The sequence below is a fragment of the Grus americana genome, chromosome 1, assembly GCF_028858705.1.
Source record: "Grus americana isolate bGruAme1 chromosome 1, bGruAme1.mat, whole genome shotgun sequence".
In the NCBI taxonomy this organism is placed as follows: Eukaryota; Metazoa; Chordata; class Aves; order Gruiformes; family Gruidae; genus Grus; species Grus americana.
This window is the reverse complement of record NC_072852.1, coordinates 198,304,023-198,327,342: the sequence shown is the minus strand read 5'-3', so window position 1 is coordinate 198,327,342 and position 23,320 is coordinate 198,304,023. Positions and strand designations below refer to the sequence as shown.

Below are 23,320 nucleotides of genomic sequence, written 5' to 3'. Positions count from 1 at the left end.
CACACTACACCAGGAGGGTGCTTTACCACAGAGGTAAGAGCTGGTTCAGAGGCAATTTTTGTGCTGTGAACTACATCAGAACACAGATATGTATTATAATATGAAGATTTCCTATTCTGTGGAAGTCCAGGGAAGATAGAAGATGACACCCATTGCTGTGCAACACAAGATATTTTTGAGAAGTTTGGTGGATCCAGACATTTAAGCCAAAGAGTTCATGTCAGGCTATCCTGCAGTAGGCACATTTCCTAGGAAAATTGAATGGTGGGGAGCCTCAGAAAAACTTTTGTGCAAGAGATGAAGCAAATAATTTGGCTAGAGATTCAGGCCCAGTCATACTCCCAGGGATACTGCAATACCATTCCCAATGAGATAAACACAGTGTTTTAGGAATTATAACCACAAAATGCAGAAATTTTATGGAGAAAAGGCCATTTGGAGGCATTCTCTACCCATGGAGAATGGATGTTTTATGCAATCTGAAAAACACAATCCCCTCAACGTGTGAAAAGAGTCATTATGAAATTTGGGTACAGAAACATTTTTAACTCTCTAATTATTTACTACAATTCAACATTGGGAGCGGGGGGAGGAGGCTGGATACAACACATACACTAAAAATGTGTCTGTTTCTAAAGGACCATATTCCTTCTGTTTGAATAAGCTGCCTTCTAACATACAGAATCTTGATAAATCCTTTGGTGGTGTTTTCACGAATGATAAATGTGACAACTGATTTTTTTTCAAGAAAACCTGAGGGTTATAAGGAGAGGGGTTAAGAAGCCACGACTTGCAGGAACTGCTCCTGAATTTCCTGCTTGCTTCCTACATGGCAATGAGATGAAAATAGGTCAATAAGGCCTACACTTGCAGAATCAGCCATTAATGACATTGCAAGTTTTGTGTCTCAGATAGCAATATTGAACAAGAGATGCAAGCACTTAACATCGCCCATCTACAAACTCAGAGCAGGAAGCAAGTATCTGTTCAGAGGATAACTCCATGAAAACACTGCACCAAATGGCAAACAATAATGAGTACTTTATTTTTTCAAACCAAACTTTGCAGAGGTATTTAAATTTTTCCATCATTATATTGATAACATGAAAAACTAAAAATCTAAAACAGCCCCTATACTAGATTGTATAAACTACAATATTTTTTACTCTTATCTTAGAAGAGAAAGAAGCCTTTGCTTGTTCTTTTCATCATCAGAGCTGGTCTCTAGAATCCCAGTTCTTTTTTTTAAACAAAGTTTAACAAAAGCTACAGCATTTATGGTAGCAATGGTGACTGAGAATATGACCAACAGTAAGTACCATGAATAGATCTGGAAATTACCTGAAGTAATAGTCCTAGAAAACTCACTTTCCTCTGTCACCCTAGGCTTTCGTGACTCTGCAGGAGTCATTTCACACCAACTTTCCTCTCCTTTCCAAAACACCCAAACCAAAGATCAGGAACTTCAGCATCCTGCTTCAGCTCAGCCTTGATCCTCTTATTTTCTATCTCCCAGCTTTGTTAGGAGCTGTTTGCAGTTGCTCTTCTGTGTTCTTCACAAGATGGAGTAGACCGCACTGCAGTGGACCTTCTCTAAAGTAAAACTTGGAGTCAAGCAGTTTGTGGTCAGAGAGCTGGAGCAAAAGCTCAACTCACAGCCAGGCAGTGAGGAAACAGGAGCTGAAGGCCAGTGAAAGGGAATGCCTAAAGAACGATGTGGTGATAGAGAAATGAGTCACCGAAGCCAGCTATGAGCTTTCCCCCGATCCTGGCATATGTGAAGCGTGGGAAGAAAGCTATGAGCCAGGCCACCTGGACAGCATAGTTAAAAAAAATCCATCCCTGAAAATAAACTTGAATGAACTTTATATCCATAAGCATTCCCATCTACAAACCACAGTTCTGTGTGTTTACACAGACCTTTGAAATGGGAAAAGGAGACACATCCCAGGACCACGGGATTTTAGGTGATACTGCTGAGAAGCATGCTAACACTTAATATTAAAGCAGTAGCTAGAAGATGATTTCTAATGTCAGTAAAACACATTTCCCAAAAGACCTAAAAATATAAAAAGGCCGAAGTTATCTATCTTTATACTGTCTCTCTATTTCACACTGACATTGGTGTTTACTAGTTTCACTTGATTCCAGTTCTTTCTAGCTCTTTGTCTGCTTAATAGTATTAATAAGTAAACAGTTACACATTTTCCAATGAAGTTACTACTGACTGAAAGACTCTGGGACTTAATCTGCATGGCAAAAGCCTTATGAGAAGATGTATGGATTCTCCTATCTTTCCTCCTGAGTAACTGATTAGATGAGCTGGAGGAAAATGCAGAGGTATTATAGTTACGATGAAAAAACAGCATCGTTTCGTATTTTCACATGCTGATAGACTTATTTTCTGAACAGATCAAAAAGAGAACCTTAGGCATCTTCCCCACTGCTGGAAAATTTTTAAAAATTTTTCTTTCTTTTTTAAAGATCAAATACAGCTTTCATAGCATTTAGTCACCAATACAGAATATACTCTTTGCAAAGTCTGAAGGAAAGGTATTGGAGTCATCATTCACAGTTTTTTTCAGGTATATACATTAATAGTACATATATACTTTGGCACCTGCAGATTGAAATGTATATTTTTCTTCAGTGAATTATTATACTTTTAAATCTGCATGAGCAACAATACACACTTCTACAAAGGAACTTTGTATTTGCCATGTAATCAACTTCTCTGGGACATTTTTTCTGAAGTAATAAACTGAATGGCTCTGCCAGCCAGTCTCTGAACTGAGTGCATACTTCTGCGGGCATTGCAACTGGAATCTCCAAAAACATGGTGCTGAAAGTAGGAAATGAATAATATTATTCAGCATGGCATTGTGGTCATTTGGCATGGGTTGAAACTGGTTGAACTTTAGTTACACAAGAGTAATTTGAGGGCAAGCAGCTTGCTTAATCGCTGCATCACTGCCAGCACCAGTCAATCATTAGGCACCCACAGGAATTTGAGCCCACCAGAAGTGGGTGTTCTCTCCCCAGTTTTAAAGCTTTGGGGTCTGCAGTCACTCCAGGACAGACCCTACAGAGACCCCAGGAGCAGCTGAGGGCCAGCAGCAGCAGGGGAAATTGCACAGCCCATCCCACGGGACCAATGCAATGACTCCTCCTTGACTTACTTCTGGAGCACACTGTCTCCCCTGACACAGGACAGGGAGGCTGTGTCACTTGTTAATACACCAGTGACTTAAAGTGTTCTTGGTATTCAAGCCCATTTAGCCCCCACATTGTCAATTTGATCTCAATCCTTGACAGGATTATAGCAAGTACATATGCAAAGTAGAAAGGAAATCTGTCAGATCTATATATAGCTGGTATGGACACAGCAGAAAAGAATAGGTGCATGTGAAAGCCCTTGATCATCACTTTGGTGGTTCCTAGTCTGTACATTGGCAAATTATTCTGTGTTGGTAGACTTCATGAATAGAGATCCACCACTGAGCATTCTCAGTATAAATTTTATTTTAATCCAGAATTGGTTTTTTTCCCAAAAAAACCCTCTAATATGAATTAATTATATTCTTGCCCACATTCTTTTCTGGTTTCTCAGCTATCTCTATATGAGAACCATTCAGAGTCAGAAGCGTGCGTTTCAAAATCAGACCTGCACTAAGGGTGCAGTTATTTTCATGTCACAGAGGTATAGCCACAGGTAGAAACCTCCTTGTTCACACCTCCTGCACAGCCAACGCTGACAGTCAGTGCTGCACTGAAAGCATAATTCAAAAATCCATGCAATATAACCAACAAAAAATATATCTTACACTGAAAACAGTGTTGTCTGGTTTTGATTAGTGTAACTGACACTTAGACATTTACAGGTCCACACTCCAGTATTCTGATTAGTTTGAAATCACTTTAAATAACTGCACAGAGCAAACTGCAAATATTTAAGTTGTTTTTTCTAAAATCAACTTCAGTTAACCAGCACCACTCATTTTTCTAGACAGAGCTGCAATCATTTGGGCACTTTTCAAAGTGAAGAATTACGAAGATCTGGTCTTTAAATTTGTTTCTGTCTACATCTCGAAGATAATGACTACCCGTTATTAAGGTACTAGCAGAGTTATCTCACCTAAATGCTAGGTCAAATGTAAAAAGAAAAATTATACGGCTTAAGGCAAAACAAAGAAGAAAATGAAATGACAAAAATCGCACAGCAGAAGCTTGTAGCATACTAAAGCGCAGTCAAATTCTCACTGTAAAAAAACTTGGCTGGGTGCTAATGCTACTGTTCAAATGTGAGAACTGCTGCTGCAGGACTCAAAACCCCTAAATATGCATTTTAAACAGAATCCCTTTGAAGAAAAGCAACATTGATTGTTTATGGAAATGACCGATTAATCACATCTACCCACAGAAAATAAAGGTTTATGAATTTAATTACTGCTCCTAACACTATGAGAGAGAAGTTGTACAGCTTTATAGCTCAGCCACCAATTTTGATGGCAATAACAAGTTGCCACTTTATTACAGCAACTGCAGAAGACAAGGAGCTCAAATCATATTCTAGTAAATAAACACAGCAGGGCATAAGCAATCCAGGAGGTTCCTGGAATATGCTGATGATAACTTCCTTCTCCAAGGGATAAAGAAGCCAACGAGGAGAGGTGCCATGCTGGACCTTGTTCTCACCAACAAGGAGAGGCTGGTGAGGAAAGTGAAGCTCAAGGGCAGCCTTTACTGCCATGACCATGCAGTGGTGGAGTTCAAGATCCTGAGGGAAGCAAGGAGGGTGGAAGCAAGGGCAGGAAGCCTGGGAGGAATACAGAGAAGTTGTCCAAGCAGTCAGGGATCAGGTTAGGTAAGCCAAAGTCCTGCTAGAATTAAATTTGACCAGGGATGTCAAAGGCAACAAGAAAAGCTTCTATAGGTACATCAGTGATAAAAGGAAGACTAGGGAAAAAGTCTCAGTCTTCACTGGCAAGGGCTCTAGCCACACCGCCCAAGTTGCAGAAGATAAAGTCAGGGACTGGGAGAATGAAGAACCACCACTAGGAGAAGATAAGGTTCAAGACCATCTAAGGAACCTGAAGGTGCACAAGTCCATGAGACCTCATGAGATGCGTCCACGGGTCCTGAGGGAACTGGCAGATGAAGTGGCCAAGCCACTATCCATCATACTTGAGAAGTCGTGGAAGTCTGGTGAAGTTCCCACTGACTGGAAAAGGGGAAACATAACCCCCCATTTTTAAAAAGGAAAAAAAAAAGAAGACCTGGGGAACTACAGGCAGGTCAGTCTCACCTCTGCCCAACAAAATCATGGAGCAGATCCTCCTGGAAACTATGCTCAGGCACATGGAAAATAAGGAGGTGATTGGTGACAGCCAACATGGCTTCACTAAGGGCAAATCCTGCCTCACAAATTTGGTGGCTTTCTACAACAAGGTTACAGTGATGGTGGATAAGGGAAGAGCAACTGATGTCATCTACCTGGACTTGTGCAAAGCATTTGACACTGTCCAGCAAGATATCCTTGTCTCTAAATTGGAGAGACATGGATTCGATGGAGGGACCACTCGGTGGATAAGGAATTGGCTGGATGGTCACACTCAAAGACTTGTGGTCAATGGCTCAATGTCCAAGTGGAGAACATTGACAAGTGGTGTTCCTCAGGGGTCGGTACTGGCACCGGCACTGTTTAACATCTTTGTTGGCAACATGGACAATGGGATCGAGTGCACCCTCAGCAAGTTTGCCCACAACACCAAGCTGTGTAGTGTGGTCGACATGCTGGAGGGAAGGGATGCCATCAGGAGGGACCTTGACAGGCTGGACAGGTGGGCCTGTGCGAACTGCACCAAGTTCAACAAGGGCAAATGCAAGGTCCTGCACATGGGTAAGGGCAATCCCAAGCACAAATACAGGCTGGGTGGAGAAGGGATTGAGAGCAGCCCTGAGGAGGAGGACTTGGGGGTGTTGGTGGACAACAAGCTCAACATGAGCCGGCAATGTGCGCTTGCAGCTCAAAAAGCCAACCATGTCCTGGGCTGCATCAAAAGAGGCGTGACCAGCAGGTCGAGGGAGGTGATCCTGCCCCTCTACTCTGCTCTTGTGAGACCCCACCTGGAGTACTGCGTCCAGCTCTGGGGGCCCCAGAACAAGAGAGACATGGAGCTGTTGGAGAGAGTCCAGAGGAGGGCCACGAAGATAATCAGAGGGCTGGAGTACCTCTCCTATGAGGACAGGCTGAGAGAGTTGGGAGTGTTCAGCCTGGAGAAGCGGAGGCTCCGGAGATATCTTATAGCAGCCTTCCAGTACCTAAAGGGGCCCTACAAGAAAGCTGGAGAGGGACTGTTTACAATGGAGGCATGGGGTGATAAGGCAAGGGGTAATGGGCTTAAGCTGAAAGAGGGTAGATTTAGATTAGGTATTAAGAAGAAATTCTTCCCTGTGAGGGTGGTGAGGTACTGGAACAGGTTGCCCAGAGAAGTTGAGGATGTCCCCTCCCTAGAAGTGTTCAAGATCAGGTTGGATGGGGCTTTGGGCAACCTGGTCTAGTGGAGGGTGTCCCTGCCCATGGCACGGGGGTTGGACTAGAACCATTCTATGATTCCATGGTTTGATTTTACTACGGTGGCCAGTATCAGTCCTGCTTTATGTCAGTAACTTTAATGATCCAAAGTTACACAATACTTCCTGTACTGCAAGTTCTCCTTAAATGATTTCATTAATTTAAGAACTGAATCTTAAACCACATTTGGGAATTCTGATAATCCAACAATTTTCCAAAGCTCTGGTTTTCAAGATATTTTGCTACAGATTTAGACATTTAGCATTAAGCAGACAGCAGAATATGTTCACAAAAATAAACATGAAAATTAATATAAAAATAAATTAATTTTCACTAATTTTCAAATAGCTATATAATTTGTCTACATTAAAATACAAATCTGATAAAATTACAAGAGTTAAAATAAATTCTGTAAGCTCTTGACAGAAAGTAGAGACTAGAATGCAAAGAACATACCTGGAGTTGCATATCAGCTGCAGCACACACCTTTTTGGATTCACATAGTCTTGACACCATGTTTTTTGGTAGTGGCTTGAAGAAAAAAAGAACAAGTCAGACACATTTAGAATTGCAGTATATTCGTAAATAGTACGCTTACTACTAGAAAAGGCTGCAGATGCAAAAAAAAAAAAAGACTCATGGTAATAAAAACATATTTGAAGTGCTATGCATTGAGGAACTAACAATAAGGAAGGAAAGCTCATTTGCTAAACAAAACATTAAATAGGCAATTATGATATCAGAAGTAATTTACATAGCAATCAAGAAATCACTGTGTCTCAATATTTGTTTTTCTATAAATTGATTCTATGTTCCCTTATATGCCTGTTAAAAATATTATGACTATCTTTAGAGATAAAGAACAGGTGGTGCAGTTAAAGTCCTCCCAGGTCATCATAACTGATCTTCAAAAGCAGATACTGTAAGAGATTCTCCTGCCCACATAACTCCCATTGAGCTGGCGGGGTTTTCATAACTTCAACTGGGACAGCATCAGACCTTCCACCCTAACCCACATAAAAAAACATTTGGTCATACTGAACAGTAAATACCTACTCTTTGAAATTAATAACAAAATGGAATTTATTCCACATCTGTGGCAATTAAATTATTCGTGCCACCATAGGCTGAAAGTCAGAGACATTTTTCAAGTCATTAAGCAAATTCATTTTGACTTTCTATCCAGAAGATTTTTTAATGCTGGATCTTTAAGAATATTTGTATATGAATGCTTGACCTTACACTTCTTCCACTGCTTCCTGAACCTTTTCAATAGATGTTTTTCCTAGTAAGCATATTCTCCTTTTTGCTAGCAGTTTTATTAATCGAACATATTAAATATGGTTAAAATAACTGGGTTCTTGCTAAAATATTAAGAAAGTTACTACAAGTTGTACAATGTAATACAGATGTTTGGTATTACACTGAACTCTAAAAACATACCTACACTTTTATAGTGTGTTGAAGTGTTTAAGAAATAATACATGAAAGTCTACAGATCCTGATGGCTGAGCCATATGTTTAGGTTCTGTGCAAACGATATGACTTCAAGACAAACAATGTTAATGTTCACAGAATAAAAACCCAGCTCCAGAGAAGTTACACATAAGTGAGGAAAATGTTATCAATTAACTCTGTGGAATCTGGAAGTTAAAGCAGATAAGAAAAACTCTCAGGTTGCACAGCTGGTTTATGCAGTAGCTTGCCAAGGCTTGTAACCTCTTCTCCAAGACAAATGTTAGCTGGGTCAAGAACAGGATAGAACAACACCCACTATTTTGCCTGTCATAAATGCGCACAGCTGTTAAATTTCAACACAGAAAAATGAACCAATGAACACGAAGCCTGTCCTACAGTCTGTCCTTGCTAGGTCAGTATCTACCCTTCCCAAATACAAAAATTCTGTTTCAAATTACATGACGATTTTGGACGACTAGAGTAAGAGTAAACGGGCAGTTATCCATAGCAATAAAGACGTTAGTAGCTCACTACCTTGAGGTTCCATATTGGATTTAGCATTGTTCAAAATACTACTTAATTACGTAGAAAAGTTATTAAGGCAAGAAGCAAAGCAGAAAAAATTACAAATGGTAAAATGTATTTTGGTTGGACAATTTTTCTCCTGGCTCTACAAACATCTCTTATCTCATCCTCTTACACAGAGTGAGGTATGCACTTCAATGACTTTTCATCCTGGAACTAAAGCACATGTGGGATTGCAATAACACAGTTTCAGTTGTTATGGAAGAAACCCTTGTGTAAGGAAACCTATTGAATTTTGAACAGATTTTGTTATTAAGCACCAAACCTATCAGCAAGTTTTGGCAGCTTTTTGGAGGCTTTACTTCCTAGTGAAGTAGTGCAGTATGCAATTAAACAAAAGTGATTTCTTCTAGGGGCACCTGTATTTTGGTTACAGTAAAGTATAAGAAAACTGGATGGGAATTCTTAAATTGTAATTTGTCAGTGTTAAAAAACCTGTACGTCCAAAAGCTTGGCAACAGTAAATATGTGTGTTTTACACAGTTATAATTTAAGAGTGTTAAAGCCAAAAGCACTCCTACCAGTAAGGTCAAACCAGCTCTTTCAACATAATGGATTTTCAATTTTATATTTCAGCTATATTAAATGATGGTAAGAGGAAGTGCACAGGCATTCAGCTGGTATACAAAATAAATAGAACAAAAGGCATTAAGACTTTTCTAATTGGCATTTTGGTAAACCACAGTCCCACATATCCTCAACTGAATTGGGAAATCCAAGTTTGCAGTTCACTAGGGCACAGAGCAGCAAGGTTTAGTGATGTGGACAGACTTTGTACACTCCTTGGGTCACATCCAGCCCTGCTCAAGAAACTACCAAACCAGGTCTAATTCTCAGTTCAGAGCTATGCACTTCTCACAGACTCTCCACTCAAGAAAGTCTTGCTTTCTTTTGACTGTACTGCAAATAGCTGACCTCAAGCTGCAGAGCGCTGCTGAAAAGACAACCTCTGTATTCACCCATTTCTTCCTTATGTTCTGCTACAAGCACCTATCCTGTTCTAAATCAAACTCCTGAGGGGAGACACAGAATGTTCATTAATAATATACTGAAATCTCTTTGCATAGGAGATGGCTTAGCACCACCTGCTAGAGACCAAGTAAAATGTAGGTAATACCATGAGCCTCCAAGAAAATAATTTTATCTTTTTTGCAGCCATATGAATATCAAACAAACAATGTAGATCTACTCTGCCCTGAAGATCAAGCTCTACTGTTTGAGCTTAAAAAAATCAAGTAATCAGGAAATTACAAATCATTCTTATGACAACACCTATTGACAAAAAGGCACAGGAGAAAGACACGAATGTTCTTTTGTTGAAATCTATCAGTGCTACTGATCTGGCTCAGAGACTGTGTTGTGATCATAATTCACAAGCCAAGCAGAATTTGGCACCAGAAAAACATTGTCAAAATTAGATTAAATTGAAAGAATGATAAAAAGGAGATCACTTATTTTTCCCAAAGCATCTCTGAGATTTTAAAATTTAAGATTTCAGGGAACTAAAATTAGACCTCAAAGGCTTTTTCAAAGATCACCACTCCTCGCCAAAGTTTATTTCTGTGAATGTCAGGCATACAGATATGCTGAGACCTTGAATGTACTGAGGAAGATGTACTGTTTCAGGCAATAGAAACTCTTTTTCCTTGCTCCATTACAATCTCACACAGCCCCTTAATAAGCAGCTGGGTGAAGAAAAAATGCATCAACAGGATTATTTTACTTATCCTGAAAGATGAGCTCTCTGATAAAAACAGAATCAAATTGTCATCCTCTTTCTAAAAGAAAGACTTCACAGAGCTTTGGCTAAAACTATTTTAATTGAATAACCATTCCAGTTTTTAAGTTTAAACACTACATGCTTTACTTCAGGGTCTACTTTTCCATCCTTCTATATTAAGTAAGTTTAAGATCTTGGCATGAACATTTCAGCATGTTTGCCATGGTGGCTAAAAGAACAGAATTCTCTGTGTCCTGAAGCACGCTTAAGTCCTTACTGCTGTGTAGTAACTGTGACATATTACGACTGTTTACTATCTGTGGGCTTATTCTTGTAATCATGCTAATACAATACTGCCTTTGTAATTCCATCTCTGTGAAAAATGAAGTCATTTCAAATTTGAACAGTTGAAATACTGGCCTTTGTTTAAGGGAGCCTCCAAAGACACACAAGCTTAAAATTATTTCGCTCGACAGACCTACCACATATCTGTGCACTTAACAAACAAAATTAAACAAACACACACAGTGATACAGAATGGTAGACATGCACCAGATTGTCTGCTTAAGCATTGTTACGACCTCATTTTGGTATGGCTTGACTTTGTGAGCTTACCTGAGTAATTCAACTTGAGTAACTAATTAACACAGTCCTCTCTTTTTTTTTTTTCCTCAAGGATTTTCTGTTTTGAGTTATCTTTAAGATGAAAGGAAAACTAGGCTTGCTACTTTCCTGGAACAAATATTTTTGTGCTGGCCAGCTTTTTGAACTAAATTCACAAGACTTACTCCTTTTGCCAGAAGAGCTTGCAAGCTTTTTCACTCCTCAGTACTCAACAGCAAAACCATCCAAAATGCACAGAAAGCAGAGACAGCCTTTCTATAAACTTCAAGATACTTTGGACGACATCCTCATGATCCACATCTATATGCATAACGCATTCTCGTCTTTGAAAGCCTGCCCACCAAAACTTTTTTCTGCATTGCTACTAAACCCCAGTTTCAAACAGTTCGTATGTTTTAATAATCAAAAGAATACCTCTTTCCCCTCCTCTTTCCATAAGCATAAGCACTGATCCTAAGAGAGGATCCTCAGGACCAGTCCTTCTACAAGTGGCTTTTATGAGAGGCAATCATAAGCTCAGACTACGCTACCAAGTTTTTCTGACGCAATTATATTCGGTAGGAGTGTTAAAAATGACACCACCTAAAATTTACATGCAAAAACTACGGCGTAGAAGCATCAATGCTGAAAGAAGGATGCTTTTTCAAATTTTCTGCAATGCCTCCTCAAAACGCTAGGTCAGTAAAAAACCGTCCCTCTGTCAACATCCAACAGAACTATGCTGGTACATTCATTACAGGAAAGATCCTTCTCTTTAGGAGACCAAGCAGAAAAGCTTGGTCTCTTTATTCATAAGAAGAAATTTAATGGAAGTTCTCATATGGAACAACATTTGGATGAAATGGTTTTACAAATTTCACATTTTAACTGTTTCACCCACCTTCTTTACTCCCTCTTGAAAAGGGGGTAGGGTGGACTCATTTTTCTTTCAAGAGAAAAAAATAGAGAAGAAAATGTTGATTCAAATTTCCATTTGCACACCAAAAAAAAAATAGTTGGGGAACAAGCACAGAATATATAATCCCCAAAAAGATTTTTGTGAAGTTGTAAACGTAAGAGAGTTGGGCTTTTCTACTCAAAGTACTTTTAACATATATGCAACAGATAAAAGTAATTTCTGTAACAATCACTGAATTTCAAGAACAGAAAAGATGATTTCAGTCTATTTGTGTTTAAATGACAAATACAGAAATCTGATATCAGATCCTTAAAACTAGCTTAGATGAACCACCGTAAGCAAAAGCAGATTTATATATGTTGGATAATGGCTTAAAAATACATTCTAAATTTAAAAAAAAAACACCAACAAAACCCCCCCCCCAAAACCAAAAAACCAACATTAAAAGGAAACAGTCTAAAGCCCTCAAAGCCACACAGCAGTTTCAGGTTCTTTTTCTCATCTTCCAGCACAATCCATTCTTGTCCCCTTGAAGACTGAATTTCTACGTTAAACCTCTCTCAATTGCTCTCTGAAAGGGCAAGATTTCACCACCAATAAACAGAAGGTTTTAGAAATGCCAAATGGGACACAGTGCCTGGTTCTCAGCTTTTGCCATGCAACTAAACATGGTTTAGATTTGTTAAGCCATTTTGAAAATACAAAGCCATAAATAATGTTCCACAAATCTCTTTCAGATGTTTTAGTCAAGCTCATTCTCTGAACTCATATGCAATCATACTAACTCCACAATGTTTAAACACTACATGAACTTTAGAGAGAACACTAGAAAGCAAGATTTTGGTATGTGGACTCAAACATACAAATGATGTACGCTCCTGAGTACTTTTAACTCCCAAGTTTCAAGGAGACTTTCTTAGTGCAATCAATTCTGCGGTGGGGAGGGGCGGGAGAGGTAGATTTACAGAGCAAATTTCTCAGGCAGTATCTAGTAAAATAGAAGTGAAGTAACGTCTTATTTTTCTTACTGTTCAATGGAGGCAAACATAATTCCACTTTCATAATACTGAGACATACTGAATGCTTAGTATTGGATAAAAAGCTTCAATGAAGTGTAACACTACAAAACTTGAGGCTTTCTTGGTTTTGTGTTGAAGGGTAGTCTATTCTTCAGTCATCACATCTGAGTACACTGAAACTTGCCGCAATCAAAAGAACTAGAAAAAGATATTTGGTTATTGTTTACTGGTTTGTATTTCTGAAATGGCTGTACACACATAAATCATGTTCTGCTGCCATGCATTAACGCAACCACCAAAAGTCACCTTGTTCCAAAGAGCGCTGTTTTCTAAATTTCCCATAAAAATTCCCATTGCATTAGACTGGCATAAAATAGCTTTATAAAAAAAAGGGATCAGAGTTTTAATGCAGAGATTCATGACTGCCAGAATCTAAATAATCCTAATCTTAATCTAATCCTAAATAAAGCAGTACACTTTTCATCACAAAATATTTCAATCGCACTTTGCTAAAAATGGGAGTTTTTAAACACTGCAGATCATTTCCATTTATTTCTATGATTTGCTACCTGAGCTTTAAGACAGACTTTAGACAGCTTGATGATGAATTAATATTTTTGTTATAGCTTACCTGTAATTAAATTAAAACATTCCACATAACTTGAGTCACACAGAAGTTGTTCACCTACTACACTAAGTTTGTGTAGTGTAGAAACTACACAACCTTTGCAGGAAAAAAGGGTTGAAAGTTTTAAATACGCAATTGGAACCCTGGATATAAGGATCTGGTGTTCTTTTATAGATTACATTTATCTGTTCTGCAATGAGAATATTAATGTTTTTTCTGAAAAATTAGAATTATAATTTTAAAATAATTTATATCCATTGTTTGTTTCTACTTTAAATGTTATTAACAAATAACACGTGAAAATATGATTCTTTTCCTGAATACATTTATTCCTATTTTCAGTATTTTACATATTAATTTTCCCTACCTGTCCTGTTTTATAATGTTTTGCAAACCGGTTAACCACTCGATAGTCATTTGCAAAGTACTCCATCAGAATTGAGGGAACTTCAGCAAAATCAGTAGCACATCTGGTTCCTAGAGGTAGAATAATTGTACACATTAGCATTTACAGTTTTCATTAACACAAAGAGTTAACTCTTCCCAAAAGGTTTTGCAACTTTCAGTTTGGACTTTTGGCGAACTTTAATGTTCTTTCATTCATTAAGTCAATATTTTATTTCCATAGCATTATTGCACATATTGCCAGAAAAGCTTCATTATAATCCTACACATTTTACTATAAATCGCAAAGTAAAACAAAATATTTGAACAGCTGGGTGAGGCACCTTATAAAGCTCTGGATCACACCCTTTTTAAACTAAACCAGACTGCAGCCAAACTGGCCCTACATGAAACACCAAATCTATTTAAGTGTCCTAAACCTAAATCAAACTACAATGTAAATAAAACTCTGTCTTAATCCCATTTGCAGTTACAATTTTTAGCTTCCATCTGTTTGTTGAGCTTACTTATGCTTTATATTAACCTCACTTTATAATACCTAATCATTCATCCAAGGAACACTCTTGCAGATTGAAGACATGTTCTAAATAAGTGCAATGAGGTAATATCTTAGCAGTTAGTATTTTCAGAAAGTATTTTCCCAAAAACTTTATTTTCTCTAATCTTTATCAGCACCTTACACAATGGAAGTGAAGAATTACAACACATCACCAAGTCAAAGCTGCATTTCTAATTTCTGTATCAAAGTTAGGGATGTACAAAGCTGTTGCTTTAATAACAGACCCACTGGGTCATCACCTCTATCCCTGTCTGCTAGAGAAAATGTCAACATTCAAAACTAGTCTTATATATAAGTACAGTTTTTGCTTCCACTATTCTTTCTTGAAGACTATTTTTTAAAATCACTCCTTTGATCTTTACAAATCTTTCTTTAATTTTTAATCTGAATTCATAATTTATACTCAATGTTTTCAGACCAATACTGCTCTTTAGTATAAATAGCATTCCCCACACTGTTTTTTACCTCCTAAATTGAGACTATATTCTTTCTCAGCCAACATTATCTGAAGGCAAGATACAGTCTAAAAGAGTATCCATTGTAGTTCTTCTCTACAACTGCTTCAGTTTGAATTCACCTTCAGACAACAGACAAAACCATGCTCAAGCATTGCATGAGGTTTCACTAGTCTCTGTCTTTATCATTCTAATATTTATTGCTGTTAGATACACCTCTGATGTAATTTCACATTCGCCCCTTTCACAGACACATTAGCTATTTGTAGTTCCGCATTAACACATAAAACTGTTCTTCTGTTCCTCCACCACTGTTGAAATATCCATTTGATCGCATAAATTCTCTTTGTACTCTTTAAATGCATGATCTGCACTGTGTAGTTCTGAATTGCATTTCACTTCTAACGCTGCAGTATCCAGTCATTCAGTTCTTATACCCCAAATCCTTCTTTTGTGCTATGACCTTTCATTACTAGAGTTGGGTTTTTTGTTGTTTGAAAATCATTTTTAAAAAGCCTAAAACAAGGCAGGTCCAAAGACAAATGCCTGCAGAACTACACTGATGTTCCCCTAGCCAGTTCTGCTTTCTCAGTGCTCCTTAATAAAGTGACAGAATTCTTTTAATAACCATTAAAGAGACTTGTAAAATTACATTATCTGAAAGTCAGAAAGGTAAAAGGTGGCGCAGCTATCTGGATAAGTCTGTCCTCTTGTAAAACAAATGTAGGTATTCTCTACTGCACGATAAACTAAAATGGAATACAAGCTAGGGTTTAAAAAATTCTTATGCACACACACATGCATTAAACAAGCAATAAATGCATACAGTAAAAACAGATTAACTTAAAAAGAAGTACAACTTAAGTCAAAAAAGTATAGTGCTATCCAAGTTTTGAGCCCATTAGCAGCAGAATGGGTTCCTGAATATTTGGGATTGTTAATCAGAAAAGGCAAATAGTCAGTGCATCTCAAGCAGAATGTCAAACTTTTTGTTCTCACAATAGCCTGTAATGATCTTGTTTCCACACTTTGCCACCCTAGTGTCTCATGAGAGCAGATGGCTCCTAACAGCGTCCCTGGGGATGAGCCATTTGATTGTCACATTCCAAACCCTAAGAAAAAAAAAAAAAAGATTCTCTGCAGAAACAACACAACTGACCTCCAACGCTGCTTTTGCAACGCTAGATCTGGAGTGAAATCCCCTGGGACGCAGGACTGCCTGGAGCTAAGGCAACACTGAAACCATATACAGCAGCTCATGGAAAGTCTGAGACTCAAAATTAGCTATTTCCTGCCCCTTCAAGACTTTCTGACATGTAGATGAATACGATTCACCACCACAACAGGTGAACCCCACCAAAGCAGCTACTTTGGACATATAAGTACCCCTGGAGGTCAAGAAGAATGAGGCCATATGAGTGGAAGGAATGTGGGAGAGGAGTGAACAGTCCCAAGGAGTATACAGACCTTATACTGAAAGAGCATATACAGTGTTCATTTGTTTTAACAATGTCCAGTAGTGACATACTTACAAACAGCTCAGCCTATTTTAGTTTGAAGTGGAAAACATAAGAAAGCTATTTTGTTACTGGGTACAAAGTATCTGTTGATAACACGTAACCCTACCATGAACTCCCTTTCGTATCATTAGCATAACACAAAAATAGTACAACACTAAAAAAATCCTTCAGACAATTTCACCTGTTTGCTTGTGGTGTTTTTTTTTAATAAGTAAATGTCTACCGTAAACAGGATTTCCAGCACACTATTATAGAAGAGTATATACCAAGCTGTCCGCAGATAAGAAAAGTAGTGTGCCCGCCAGCTTTAGCCAGAACATGTCTTTGACCCATTTGCCACAACTGCAGAAGGCCACGGCAGCCTACGAGCCACCAGCCAATGCACTCACTGCCACGGCTTGAAAAGAGGGACTAAATGAGAAAAGGCAATATTCCTCTTGTGTGCATTCACTAAGCTGTGATTGCATATTCATTCATGTTCATTTACGTACGATAAAAAGGCCTACCAGTTAATCACGCTTGCAAATACAATACATTTCTAATTTATCAACTTCACTTTGATCAGAATCAACTAGAAAAGGCCCGGCTTTACAGATTTTCCATATTACCAGTGTATGCTCTTTGCGAGAACTAATTTACTAATTTTCCTTAATTCAATTTCCTAAATCATTTCCAACCCAGGATTCATTGTGCTTTTACACTAGGTATAAGTTTAGCTCAATTCATTTTCAATCCTCCAACTATTCCATTATTATAAACTCCACATAGGGCAAACTTGCAAGGGTGGATACCACCACTAGAATAAAGATCAGTAGTACAGAAAGGACAGATACAAATGCCTAATTCTTCTTAGGAGAAGAAGAATATTAAAGTGTTGTTTGGTTGGGTTTTAGATAATATCTGGGGATCTGATATTGTATTTTCAACTCATCAAAGTTGCAGAAGTATCAACATGACTCAACCATTTCTGGTTCATCCTCTTCTTTCTTTTTTTTTTCTATTTTTTAATCTACTCCCTTCTTCTAGAAATTAAATATTTAACTAAAACAAACAAATCACTATTCTAAATTTCTTACCAGTGACATGTTGGTATCGAGTTCTTCCCAGCATAGAATGCATAGCATGTCCCATTTCATGGAAGAGATTCTCCATCATGCCAGGACTTAGTAGCGTTGGTGCACCCCTTGTTGAACGGGGCAGGCTAAGCATAAGAACAACCACAGGCAGCTGGTACTCTCCATTTTCCCTTAGCCTGCCTCCACGAACTGTAAAGTGACAATCCTTTTCCAGATAAAAGCAAACATATGGACAGCCAATGTCATTATATCAATGATATTAAAACAATGATTAAATTATTAAATGAAACTTAAACTATTAAATCAAACCTAAACGTATACTCAGTTACCCAAGTTGAATTCAATCAACTGTGTTGGTCAATACAAGCACGCTGATTTTCCATCTTTATTATTTGCTTCATATTCATAAGGAAACTACCTTATTCCATAAAGAAAATTGTGTTGCTTTTAGAAAATAGTTTGTTTTACAATTATCAAAAACTCTCAATTTTTCTAAAAAGTACCACAAGCTCAAAGTAATTTACTCATGTGCCAAATCCATAATTTACACATAAAGTTCTCTCCTCATTCTTCATCAGTAACTTCTTTATAACATACACTGCACAGCACTCCTAGTATATTGTGAAATATTAGCAAAACAGAGTAATATATTATACTAATGCAGATTTAAAGTTTGTCCACTTACCACCTCACTAAAGGTGGTAACTTGCAGATGTTTCTACAGAGTGAAGTGTCTATTGTGCTGCATCGTATAGTTTCTATACTGGCACTAGATAGCATGAGTGAGTGAGCCACAACAGTTGGAACCATCTACAGTTTTAAGTAGAATTTTGAATAAAAATTAGCTGCCATTATGAGCTTTCACCTTCAGAGGGTATTAAAGTTTCAGATTGTTTTAATTTGTAAATAATAAATAGTTCTCTAATCAAAGTTCTATATTTCATAGCACCTGTCATTCTGCAGAATAAAGAGTCTGAGTTCAGCCTACCAGGTAGCTTTTTTAAATGAAAGGTTACTGATAAAAATATTTTACTTAAAACCGCATTTGAAGTTACAGACTTTCCCTGCTAAAATTTAATTTATTTTAAATCAAGCTATCTTTTACTAAACTTACATTGAACGCAAATGGCCCTAACACTACAGTCACTACTCAAATAAAAACCATGCTGGAATCAGATCATAAATATTACCTGGTGTGGTTTATCAGGTCGCTGAAAGAAGTCACAATAGATGTATCCTAGCAAACCTTCAGTTTCATGAACAACAGCCTGAAGAAAAAAAAGTATAATTTCCCCAGTCAAAGCACCGATAAGATGGGTAAATTGAAGACATAGTATTCTAATCTAAAGATTTATAAGGAATAAATGACAAATAAACTGGGAACAATTAATGTAAAATCTGTTGGTAATTTTAGTTGAAAAACATATATATACAAGATTCAGAGCTTGTCCCTCAAACTGCAGCTATTTCTGCATTTCACTCAAAACTAATTAGTCAGAGATTACTATTAAAAGTAGCACTGTCTGTAGCCCCTGAATGACTTCTGAGAAGTCAACAGTAACAGAAGTTGATTTACCATGGAAAAAAGCGGGAAGAGTAAGGAGTAATTATAAATTGACCCACAGGATATAAAGAACAGCAACTCTTGCTGGAGGCTGGAGGTGGAAGAGCAGTGAAGAACATCTGGCAGTGAATACATGGAGGGAAGACAACAGAGGAACCTGGGAACCTGGTGAGTACATTATTGCCCAAGTTTTTATTTCCACCCTCCTCTAAAAAGAGGGCAGAAAAATAAAGACATAAAAAACAACCTCAAAGTAAAGATGACATACAGAATAAAAAAAAAAATACGAGAAAAAGACACTTGACTGCTAGAATATGCACTTACAGAATTCTAGTCGTCTACGGTCATCTACAAATTGAAACTAAACAAAACTAGCCGGGCTTATTGAGAAGGATGGCTTGAAAGGTACAACAATAATCTCCAAACAGAGAAACTGATTCTGATTCAGGCACCCTTCACACAGAGACATATTATAAAGGCCATTAAAGACCAAGGACACAAAGGGCACTTAGAAAGAGTATGATGTCCTTGAGGTCTAACTTCAACTAAAATTAGACAACTAGTCTGTGCTTCTGATAGGTACCTAAATAATTTAAAATCTGATTCATGGCTCATAGGAACACACCATCTTGTCTAACTTCCCTCTGTCATTTCAGATGCTGGGAACAAGAATACTTACCAATTTTCGAACATCTTCAGACCAAACCTCTCCTCTCTGTGTCTGTTCAGCATACAGGGAGATTCCTAGGAGCTGACTGAACAAAGAGTTCAAACCTTCCATGCACGCCCCAAGAGAGAAAAATGGACAGTACAAGCCAGGATCAATGTTGTACCTACAGAAATATAAGCATCACAAAATAGTTAGTTTTGCTACATAAACTGTGGTCTTCATCACCAAGTCATAGGATGTGACAACATACACCAGATAAGGCTCACAAGGCCCTTATTAAGCATATTTGGCTTTATATTTCAAATAGTGAAACTAAGTCACTGAATAGTTATGGCACAGTGTTTCACAGCAACTCCATTTTTCTTATATTCGAATTTGGATACCAAATCCAGCAGATGACAACTATGATTTTCAGATATTTTGGCAAAAATGTTCTTGTTCCCTCATTTTATATACAAAGTCCAAGTGTTAAGTTATTTATACCATTTTGTGGGGATTCAGAGCAAAGACTGTTTAATGCTAGAGAATCACAGTCCATCTCTTCTTTCATGCTCTTGCACTTTTGCTTCTTAATGACATGGTAACTAGTCACTAAAATTTAAACACGCATCAGCCGGACTACAATAGCTGAACACCAAAGATGAGAACGATGGTATGTTAAGGCCTATGATCAAAAGGCTTAGGAGGACGGAGACGGGCTCTTCTAAGTGGACCAGAGGCAATGGGCACAAACTGAAATACAGGAGGCTCCTTCTGAACATCCAGAAACACTTTTTCCCTGTCAGGGTGACTGAGCACTGGCACAGGCTGCCGAATAAGGTTGTGGAGTCTCCATCCTTGGAGAAATCTAAAAGCTGTCTGGGCACGGTCCTGGGCAACCAGCTGTCGGTGGCCCTGTTTGACCAGATGACCTCCAAAGATCCTTTCCAACCTCAACCATTCTGTGAAGAGGTCATATGGAGCCTAGGACTAAGACCACACAGCTGCAGTATGGGATAGATTCCAGCTTCATCAGAGTGGGACAACATTTCATGCTAACTGCAAAGGATTACCACGCTCAGTTGAAATACTGGATTAACGTGTTTGCTGGGGGGCAGAGGGGAAGAACTCTGAAACTACTTTATGTGTCATTTTGTTTCTGTCAAAAACACAGATACATACTAGCAGGAGAAAGCAGTGATATTTCTTCGTGGGCAGGAGAGCTGACATTAACATATTACAGGGAGAAGATAAGTACCTATTTCTTCCTCATTCTCAGCACTCCTTCAACACGTGCATTGTCCCCATGAACTTAGCCCATGATGAAGAGGATGGGGAGAAGGCTTTCTGATAGTTATTTTATAATATACTGTCACTATTCAAAGTGTGTGTGGGGGCAAATCTGTAACAGTTTTGTCTTTTGGAAAAGCATGGCACTTATCCACCCACGCATGAGAAGAGCAGTAACAGACTATACTGGCTCAAGGCAGGCTCCCCAGGGGACCTAGTCCCCTACCCTGGCTAATGTTTGAGGATGTCACAATCTGACATTTTGAGTACAATGAGGTCCTGATTAAACAACTGCTTTAATAATAACTACACAAAGTTCATGTCAGTTACTTCTGGTAGAACATTGTCAGGATCAAATCTCTCCCACATTTAATGAATGAAGTGTGTTAATACTCATCTTGCCAAGGGACAATTGCAAAAAAGTTTTGAAAAACAATTTTTTTTAATACAAAATGCCAAAAAACCAAGTTTCTACTTCTGATCTCACTTATTTCTCTATTTCTGCCTTGTCTACTACACTAGTGTGTAGTAGGCAAACATATTGAAGATATTGAAAAGACAAAGATACTGAAAAATCCTCAAATAGCACTGGTGTCTTATGACGCAAGACTGATACTTAAATTACTTTTGGACAATCCTGACAGGAGTCAGTGGTGATTATTGTACTTTAACTTATCTGGCATCCATAGTTTGTTTGCTAGCCATGGCAATGTCATAGAACTTAGAAAGAAAGTGGTCAAAATATGATAATACAAAGCAATTTTCACAATCAGATGATAATAATTATTAACATACTTCAAAATACATATCAGGTACTGAAAAAAAGCTACTGTTCCAGCAAGTGGATCTTCTTTAAAAGTGGATCATCCTGAAAAATCTTCCTCTAATACCAGTCTATACCCACTAAGCAGTAATCATTCCAGACACCAAAGCACACATTTAATTCACAAGTTTTGAATTTGGTCCTACCTCATACATGAACTCTCTTTTCACAAATCAAGTAAGACCAACTGTCATTGAAGAAAGCCTAACCCCAAACTTGCACTGATTCCAGGAAAACTTTCTCTTTGGGCTTATTTAGGAATAGAAATTAGCCAAAACCTCAGCTATCTGAAGATTTGTCCTACAACCAAAAAACTCAGTTCCTGGAATCATTAACAGATGATCTTGCCTTTCAGTGGCAAGAGCAAGCATATGACTGACTCTTTTCTGAGCCCCTACCTTCAAGATTTAATGCTACTCACTGCAGAATGAAAGGTGTAGCACTAGATAACAGTAGAGGACAATGGGAAAAAGGGAAGAAATTAATTTAAATGACTTGAATCTTTCCCAAAAAAAGAATATTCAATGAGCAGAACAGGAAATCCTACAATCTCTCCTAGATTCGTAAAACTGAAGTCTGGCTGGAGGGTGTGGGTGGAAAAGTATTTGGAAGCGTTTACTGACAAAATACATGCTCCCTTATTGAAGATTCTTCCTTGATTCCAGGCACTCAAAACAGTAGCAGCCATTAGCAACTTCATCATTTCCAGATGACAGGAAAAAAGCATCTGTTTGCTAGCAAATGATTACCCAACCTCAGTTATTCACAGCTTCATCACCTTAGTGAAACTGCAAGAACACAACATTTCCCAGGCACAGTATTTCAGTGTTCAAATCCACGCTAATCTAAAACACCGTAGCACAAATTCTTGGCAGCAATGGGGACTGTGATTGTGACAGCAAGCCAAACTTCTCTTCCCTCAGCCCTTTGAATGAAATTTCTAATGCTGCTCAAGGGTCTCAGGTTGTATCTTCAAAACACTCTCTGACCTGGGCTGGATTATCTAAAAGACCACATAAAACTCCAAAACAAAGACTTTAGCACTTTAAACTGCCCTGTAACAAAGATAGAGCTTGTCTGTGTAGGATGCAGAGCCTTTTTGAGGGCTGATCCAAGACTGTTAAATGAATTTCTCCTGAAGCTACAGGGGAAACTCAAAGTTCACCATCTTCTATCCCAGGTGTATGGTGTTTCTTTGATCATTTTTTTCAAATGGGAAACCAAGTATATTTGAAAAAGCACACAAAAGCTCCCAACAAAACCCGACCAAACCAGAGCACTCCACTGCACGTTACTTCTCTATTGATGGAATGAAAGGACAAAAACTTTAGTTAATGAATTAACTGATAGTGACTGACTCTATATGAAAAGGAACTTTCCTAAGTGCTACAGCTTAACCTGCCCCTGAACTACTCACTGGTCAGAGCAAAGCAATCTTCATAATCTACACGTTAATAACTGTTGATGACCCTG

The 23,320-nt window shown here is 38.1% G+C and overlaps 1 protein-coding gene across 1 annotated transcript in view; it reads right to left on the bottom strand.

Annotated features, from left to right (window-relative positions):
- Window positions 1-23,320, bottom strand: part of MIPEP (mitochondrial intermediate peptidase) — a 76,189-nt gene that overhangs the window by 25,644 nt on the left and 27,225 nt on the right. Inside the window, exons 11-15 of the mRNA XM_054844644.1 lie at window positions 19,765-19,918; window positions 18,712-18,789; window positions 17,522-17,726; window positions 13,874-13,983; window positions 7,031-7,105 (exon numbers count right to left, since the gene is read on the bottom strand). Coding sequence (XP_054700619.1) covers window positions 7,031-7,105; window positions 13,874-13,983; window positions 17,522-17,726; window positions 18,712-18,789; window positions 19,765-19,918 — 622 coding nt within the window. The remainder of the gene's footprint in view (window positions 1-7,030; window positions 7,106-13,873; window positions 13,984-17,521; window positions 17,727-18,711; window positions 18,790-19,764; window positions 19,919-23,320) is intronic.